The sequence below is a fragment of the Micropterus dolomieu genome, linkage group LG05 (assembly GCF_021292245.1).
Source record: "Micropterus dolomieu isolate WLL.071019.BEF.003 ecotype Adirondacks linkage group LG05, ASM2129224v1, whole genome shotgun sequence".
Lineage (NCBI taxonomy): Eukaryota > Metazoa > Chordata > Actinopteri > Centrarchiformes > Centrarchidae > Micropterus > Micropterus dolomieu.
The window spans coordinates 3,064-11,292 of NC_060154.1; the positions used below are offsets into that span (position 1 = coordinate 3,064).

General features: G+C 43.0%; 1 protein-coding gene across 3 annotated transcripts in view; it reads right to left on the minus strand.

Annotated features, from left to right (window-relative positions):
- Positions 1 to 4,085: 4,085 nt before the first annotated feature.
- Positions 4,086 to 8,229, minus strand: part of LOC123971555 (nuclear factor 1 A-type) — a 186,483-nt gene continuing 182,339 nt past the window's right edge. For all 3 annotated transcript variants that reach the window (XM_046050439.1, XM_046050441.1, XM_046050440.1), the window contains 2 exons: positions 4,755 to 4,829; positions 4,086 to 4,135 (listed from right to left, as the gene is read on the minus strand). In XM_046050439.1, coding sequence (XP_045906395.1) covers positions 4,122 to 4,135; positions 4,755 to 4,829 — 89 coding nt within the window. In that variant the 3' untranslated portion in view covers positions 4,086 to 4,121. The remainder of the gene's footprint in view (positions 4,136 to 4,754; positions 4,830 to 8,229) is intronic.

The following is an 8,229-nucleotide window of genomic DNA, read 5'->3' on the forward strand; positions in this document are numbered from 1 at the left end:
TCTCTCTCTCTCTCTCTCTCTCTCTCTCTCTCTCTTAGTGTGCTGCTTTAATAGGATATTGATCGACAGAGAGAGATTCGATTGGCCTGCCAGTGAATTGTGTAATGGCTGCACAACGCCAAGGTCACCCGCTGTGTGTGTGCGCGCCCTGTTCAATACCCCCCCCCACCCAACCACTTCTCATCTTCTGGTAAGCTATAGGCTTCAGTCACCCCTGCAGACCCCTGTGTGTGTGTGTGTGTGTGTGTGTGTGTGTGTGTGTCTATTCACTCTATTAAACACAATCTCTTTCTCTTGCAAACACCAACATGTGAAGCACAGGTGTAGTCGGCACAGCAGGTGTTACAGACACACACACACACATTTATTCAGTATATTTATAATCATATTGATGCACATTCAGATTCACACCCTCTCATACTTGAACAGTCAGGAACAAGCAGTTGTTGTGACCATCAGGTGGAATGACTTGAACTCTGTTGCAGAGAAATCAGGTATTTTTGGAGACGGCGCCTGATTGGTCTAGACTGAAATATCCAATTATCTAATATAGCGACTATTTATGTAGTGTCATGTCATGATATTTGACTCCATTTCCCATCAGCCTCAGCTGTACGTTGTGCTAATTAGATAATAAGGCTTAAGGCCTCATCCACACGAGAAACTAGAGGAAAACTAGTGGTGTAATGATACAACAAATCCTTGGTTCATACGCCCCCCCCCACCCCCCTAACCTATTATTATTATATTCATCTTGTGTTAATTAAAGTAGTCGAAGTTGCAGGCATGATCACTCAGTCAGGACTGGACCAAAACACGCAGTTAGAGGACAATAAAATTGGCCTACAGAAGAGAGTAGAAGAGGAGCAGATTCAAGTAATAAATAGACAATAATCGAAGGTGCAAGATAACCTAGAATAGGTTTTCAGACTGCAGCCAAGATAGCGTATGTTCTGTATTCCCCCAAAGCCTGTTTGTGCATATTCGATACGTACCTAGGAACCTTTTGCGATCACTGGTTTCTCGTTTGTGCCTGTTGTCGCTAATTTGCATCACACCTAAATTAATAACTTTTCAATGTTCTTTAGACAAATTAACCATCTCCACTTAATTTAGCACGAGCTTGAAAGCAAATGAAAACAAAAATAATACATTTTCTTATATAATTCAGGCATCAAGGGTTAAATATGCAGGGGTTAGGGTCAGCCCCCCCCCAGTCCTGGAGGGACTGTTTAATGATTCAACTACAATTCTAAAGTTAAAAATATCTCATCTACCTTTGTACTTTTTACTTCTTCTCACAATTTTATCCCAACAAAAAGCCCCAAAACATCACAACTTTCATCGCAATGTTTTGGAAAAGCTGCCGCAAAATCACAAAAACGGCCGTGAGATCCTGGAGGGATGTTTGGCTGCTGCATCGTTGCCGAATAAATGATCGGGAGATTCTGACTGTTTCTTCATTTCTCATTAATTGTGATAAATCTTATTTTGTCTGCAATTTTAAAAGTGTATGCTGTTGTCTCACATACATGTGCACAAACACACACACACACTTCAGGCACATTAACTTTCAACAACATGGACACACACACACACACATAGAGGACTCTCCTGCACTCTAATCTATAAGTGATTCTTCCAGAGCCGCATCGCTGCAAATCTGCTGACCAACACAATACACACACACACACACACACACACACACACACAGAATAGAGAAAGGGTGTGTGCATCTGTGAATACATTTGTGTCTGCCTGAATGTGTGTGAGTGTATGAATACACCACATTGTGTGTGTGTTGCAGCAACATTAAAGCAGCTCAGCTGAGCACAGTCAGGTTTCTTACTCTTTCGTTTCCTCGCACAGATGCATTTTTATTTGGGGGATGTGAGTTTGGAGTTTTTGAGTTACTGACCCTATCCTTTAAACACCAAAGTTTTTACTCTACGACTATTGTAAAAACATTACAGCATGACTGCAGTGATACTAAAGGAGTCACTATAAACCTTGTGTCTGTAATTATTCTGTAGGGATACTATAGGATAAACATTTCCATAAAGTACAGAGAAGTACTGTAACCTTATTAAATGCATCCTGGGCTAAGACTACATCCTGGAACTGATGTAACTTTGCTTTGGTTAAATGTTGAAGGTGTTTAAATGTTATCGCCAAGCGGGAACCTCGGGGGCTGAAAAGTGAAGCACCTTAAACCTGCGTCCTCTCCAGCAGCCAGCAGGGGGCGACTCCAGCGGCTGCAGAAAGAAACTGTTTCTACTTGTCAGCTGATTTATTCCCTCAGTAAACACTTTCCTGATGAGTTTATGGTCTCAGTCGCTAGTTTCAAGTCTTCTTCAACACAGCGTGATGTTCATTTAGTAAATTATGGTCCCGTTTAGAGGAACACAGGAACACATTCTACCATTATTTCTAACGCTGGCCATTCAATAGAATGCAGATTTAAGGGACTTCCGTGTTGGATTCACTTCTCAGACCGGAAGCTTCCCGCTTGGTCTGAAACAAGCTGTAGATGCTCCTGTCTCTTTAAGCCCCCCCCACCCTCAAAGCCCACAGTCTTCTGATTGGCCAAGAACTGAAGCATGTTACCAGGCGTGTGTTGTCTTGGTACAGGCAGAGTGAGCGTTGCTGTGGGAGCACATGACCATATATGGAACAGCGGCTCCATCTGGCTCCGTGTGTTGATAAACGGCGCCGAAAAAGACGTTGAAAGCAGAGCGTTCAGAACAGGAGGAAATCTGAGGTTTTTGGCTCAGTGTTTTCTTTTAAATACTTTAACCTCATATTTGAAGCTTTGGCCATGTTTAACATGAACATCCAACATTATAACATTAGATAAGTCATAAAATGCGGAAAAGCATAATAGGTCTCCTTTAAACGAACACCATTTCCCATAAGCCCACAGACCATCACGGCTAAACTAAAGAGGAAATGGAATCTTGGACGGATTAAAAACTTAAAACATGACTTTAGAAGAGAGTGTTGGTGATTTTTATGGATATGAAAGAAACGATGATGTAAGTACCTGCGCAGGTAAACTCTCCTGGGAGTTGTTTTTCTATAACAGATCAAATCTAGCTCATCGGTTGCAGAATATGGAAAGTTAGACTAACGTTTTTATAATTAGACTAATGACAGACAACGTTAAACAGAGCTTAAGGGTGAAACTAAACTGGTTCATTAAGGAAAAACAGTTTCTCTCTGCTTGTAGAAAGTAAAGAGACAAAATAACTGATCAGTTCGTATCAGTCAGAAAACTCTGTGTGTGTGATTGAGTGAGTGTGAGCTAGCGTTAGCATGCGCCGTGGCGTGCATCTGATCACGCAGGGATGAGTGTGTGTGATCGATGGTTCTTTGATCAGGGGTCTGTGTGTGTGCTGACAGGCACTTTACATCGCCTATTGTTAGCGGTGGGCGATCGACAGACTCATATAGATCCCACTGCGCTCTCTGTCACTCTCTCTCTCTCTCTCTCTCTCTCTCTCGCTCTCCTGCATGTTGGCACTTTTTAAAGGTCACGTTCGTCACTCGCTCTCCTCTCTCTCTCTCCTGTCCTTTCTGTCTGTCGCACGTCCATCTCATCTCTCTCTCCTCCACTCTGCGGTCTCTTGATCGCCCCTCCCGTCTCTGATATTTCCTGATCATTAAAAGAGCTCGGAGGGAGGCTGCTCATTGGTGGCAGCTGATACATGATGTCACAAACAACCTGTGTTTAATATTAGTGAGAACTCATTTTTGAGTAATTTGTGTAACAACAGCCCCATTTTTGTAGTTTGTAATGTTATATAAGAAGTTCAGTGTCCAATGAAAAACTTTAAATGGTACAAAAATAAAAAACAGACATTTTCAGATCTAAAATTAACAATTAAATGAAGGAGTTTTGTTCATTATTTCACTGTAGGATCAACCGATGACCAGCTGCTCTGTCTGCCTTCATTAAGATTATATATAATATATATAATATAGTCCACATAAAGCTTCTGAGGGTGGATTAACAGGCTGTTCCAAGGTGTTTACTGTAGAAATGTGCTTCTGAATCACTTTTCAAGGCTTCATTTCTTTCCACGGCTGCAGAATAACCAGAGAAGGTAACTACAAAGTTTTTACGTCAGCAAAACTGAGAAATAATAAAAAGATTTAAGAGATGGACATTTTTCAGGGTTCGAGTAATGAGTTAACAACTTCAAGAAAATCAAGGCAGTGTGCAGCGCTGCAACAATTCAGAATGTCTTGATAAATGAGAATAACTTGTGGTGTGAGTCCATTATTTAACATTACATTATCTAATTTTATATTAATATGTTATATTATAGTACCTTATATTAAATTATATTATTCCATGGCCCTTATTTGTTTGTAGTACCAAATAAGTAAGTGTAGTAAAGTAGACAGGAACAGCAGAGGAAAGCGAGGGGACGACATGCAGCAAAGGGCCCGGCCCAGGTGAGTTAGCGGGAGCCTCAACGATGGTTAAACGAACCAGAACTAAGTATGATGTACTCTGTTAACAGGACAGCCAATCAGAAACTGGGATTTTGCCTAAATATATAACCATGGGACAAAATTCCAGGTGAACAGTATTTGACTTGGTCCAGGACTCGTTAAGCTGGACTCACTGTGCTGAGTCTTCTTCGTGGCCATGTGTGTTTGTTTGTGTGCGTTTGTCAAGCCCAGCAGCGTCCGGTTTGCTCTGGAGGAATTACATTAGATCCACTTAGATCTGCGAGAGAACTTACTCTGTGAGACTCGGACGAGCTCGGCCACCGTGAAGACGCCGGGCGTCACGAAGCTGTCCTGAAAACCCAGATGACCTGAGACAGAGAGAGGGTTCATCGTTACACATCAAAGGTCACACAACAGGATGAAGGTTGGCTGAGTCCACTGAGTCATCAGAGCAGTAGTAATAGTCGCAGTACCAGGAGTACTAGCAGTAGCTTCAGCAGTAGTAACAGTAGTAACATTCGCAGTACCAGGAGTACTAGCAGCAGCTTTAGCAGTAGTAACAGTAGTAACATTCGCAGTACCAGGAGTACTAGCAGCAGCTTTAGCAGTAGTAACAGTAGTAACATTCGCAGTACCAGGAGTACTAGCAGTAGCTTCAGCAGTAGTAACAGTAGTAACATTCGCAGTACCAGGAGTACTAGCAGTAGCTTTAGCAGTAGTAACAGTAGTAACATTCGCAGTACCAGGAGTACTAGCAGTAGCTTTAGCAGTAGTAACAGTAGTAACATTCGCAGTACCAGGAGTACTAGCAGCAGCTTCAGCAGTAGTAACAGTAGTAACATTCGCAGTACCAGGAGTACTAGCAGTAGCTTCAGCAGTAGTAACAGTAGTAACATTCGCAGTACCAGGAGTACTAGCAGCAGCTTCAGCAGTAGTAACAGTAGTAACATTCGCAGTACCAGGAGTACTAGCAGTAGCTTCAGCAGTAGTAACAGTAGTAACATTCACAGTACCAGGAGTACTAGCAGTAGCTTCAGCAGTAGTAACAGTAGTAACATTCGCAGTACCAGGAGTACTAGCAGCAGCTTCAGCAGTAGTAACAGTAGTAATATTCGCAGTACCAGGAGTACTAGCGGTAGCTTTAGCAGTAGTAACAGTAGTAACATTCACAGTACCAGGAGTACTAGCAGCAGCTTCAGCAGTAGTAACAGTACTAACATTCGCAGTACCAGGAGTACTAGCAGCAGCTTCAGCAGTAGTAACAGTAGTAATATTCGCAGTACCAGGAGTACTAGCGGTAGCTTTAGCAGTAGTAACAGTAGTAACATTCGCAGTATCAGGAGTACTAGCAGCAGCTTCAGCAGTAGTAACAGTAGTAACATTCACAGTACCAGGAGTACTAGCAGTAGCTTCAGCAGTAGTAACAGTAGTAACATTCACAGTACCAGGAGTACTAGCAGTAGCTTCAGCAGTAGTAGCAGTAGTAACAGTTGCAGTACCAGGAGTACTAGCAGTAGCTTTAGCAGTAGTAGCAGTAACAGCACAGTCGTTGTAGCAGTAGCTGTAGTAGCAGAGTAACAGTAGTACTAGCAGCAGTACTAACAGTAGTAGCAGTAGGTCTAGTTGCAGTAGTAGTAGCTGTAGTAACAGTCGCAGTACCAGGAGTACTAGAAGTAGCTTTAGTAGTAGTAGCTGTAGTAGCAGTAGTAACAGTTGCAGTACCAGGAGTACTAGCAGTAGTAGCTGTAGTAGCAGTAGTAACATTCGCAGTACCAGGAGTACTAGCAGCAGCTTCAGCAGTAGTAACAGTAGTAATATTCGCAGTACCAGGAGTACTAGCGGTAGCTTTAGCAGTAGTAACAGTAGTAATATTCGCAGTACCAGGAGTACTAGCAGTAGCTTCAGCAGTAGTAGCAGTAGTAACAGTTGCAGTACCAGGAGTACTAGCAGTAGCTTTAGCAGTAGTAGCAGTAACAGCACAGTCGTTGCAGCAGTAGCTGTAGTAGCAGAGTAACAGTAGTACTAGCAGCAGTACTAACAGTAGTAGCAGTAGGTCTAGTTGCAGTAGTAGTAGCTGTAGTAACAGTCGCAGTACCAGGAGTACTAGCAGTAGCTTTAGCAGTAGTAGCTGTAGTAGCAGAGTAACAGTAGTACTAGCAGCAGTACTAACAGTAGTAGCAGTAGGTCTAGTTGCAGTAGTAGTAGCTGTAGTAACAGTCGCAGTACCAGGAGTACTAGCAGTAGCTTTAGCAGTAGTAGCTGTAGTAGCAGTAGTAACAGTTGCAGTACCAGGAGTACTAGCAGTAGTAGCTGTAGTAGCAGTAGTAACAGTTGCAGTACCAGGAGTACTAGCAGTAGTAGCTGTAGTAGCAGTAGTAACAGTTGCAGTACCAGGAGTACTAGCAGTAGCTTTAGCAGTAGTAGCAGTAACAGTACAGTCGTTGCAGTAGTAGCTGTAGTAGCAGAGTAACAGTAGTACTAGCAGCAGTACTAACAGTAGTAGCAGTAGGTCTAGTTGCAGCAGTAGTAGCTGTAGTAACAGTCGCAGTACCAGGAATACTAGCAGTAGCTTTAGCAGTAGTAGCAGTACTAGCAGTAGTAACAGTTGCAGTACCAGGAGTACTAGCAGTAGCTTTAGCAGTAGTAGCAGTAGTAACAGTTGCAGTACCAGGAGTACTAGCAGTAGCTTTAGCAGTAGTAGCAGTAACAGTACAGTCGTTGCAGTAGTAGCTGTAGTAGCAGAGTAACAGTAGTACTAGCAGCAGTACTAACAGTAGTAGCAGTAGGTCTAGTTGCAGTAGTAGTAGCTGTAGTAACAGTCGCAGTACCAGGAGTACTAGCAGTAGCTTTAGCAGTAGTAGCTGTAGTAGCAGCAGTAACAGTCGCAGTACCAGGAGTACTAGCAGTAGCTTTAGCAGTAGTAGCTGTAGTAGCAGCAGTAACAGTAGTACTGGCAGTAGTACTAGCAGTAGTAGCAGTAGCAGTAGTAGCAGTAGTAGCAGCAGTAATAGCCGCAGTACCAGGAGTACTAGCAGTAGCTTTAGCAGTAGTAGCAGTAACAGCACAGTCGTTGCAGTAGTAGCTGTAGTAGCAGAGTAACAGTAGTACTAGCAGCAGTACTAACAGTAGTAGCAGTAGGTCTAGTTGCAGTAGTAGTAGCTGTAGTAACAGTCGCAGTACCAGGAGTACTAGCAGTAGCTTTAGCAGTAGTAGCTGTAGTAGCAGAGTAACAGTAGTACTAGCAGCAGTACTAACAGTAGTAGCAGTAAGTCTAGTTGCAGCAGTAGTAGCTGTAGTAACAGTTGCAGTACCAGGAGTACTAGCAGTAGCTTTAGCAGTAGTAGCAGTAGTAGCAGTAGTAACAGTCGCAGTACCAGGAGTACTAGCAGTAGCTTTAGCAGTAGTAGCAGTAACAGCACAGTCGTTGCAGTAGTAGCTGTAGTAGCAGAGTAACAGTAGTACTAGCAGCAGTACTAACAGTAGTAGCAGTAGGTCTAGTTGCAGCAGTAGTAGCTGTAGTAACAGTCGCAGTACCAGGAATACTAGCAGTAGCTTTAGCAGTAGTAGCAGTACTAGCAGTAGTAACAGTTGCAGTACCAGGAGTACTAACAGTAGCTTTAGCAGTAGTAGCAGTAGTAGCAGTAGTAACAGTTGCAGTACCAGGAGTACTAGCAGTAGCTTTAGCAGTAGTAGCAGTAACAGTACAGTCGTTGCAGTAGTAGCTGTAGTAGCAGAGTAACAGTAGTACTAGCAGCAGTACTAACAGTA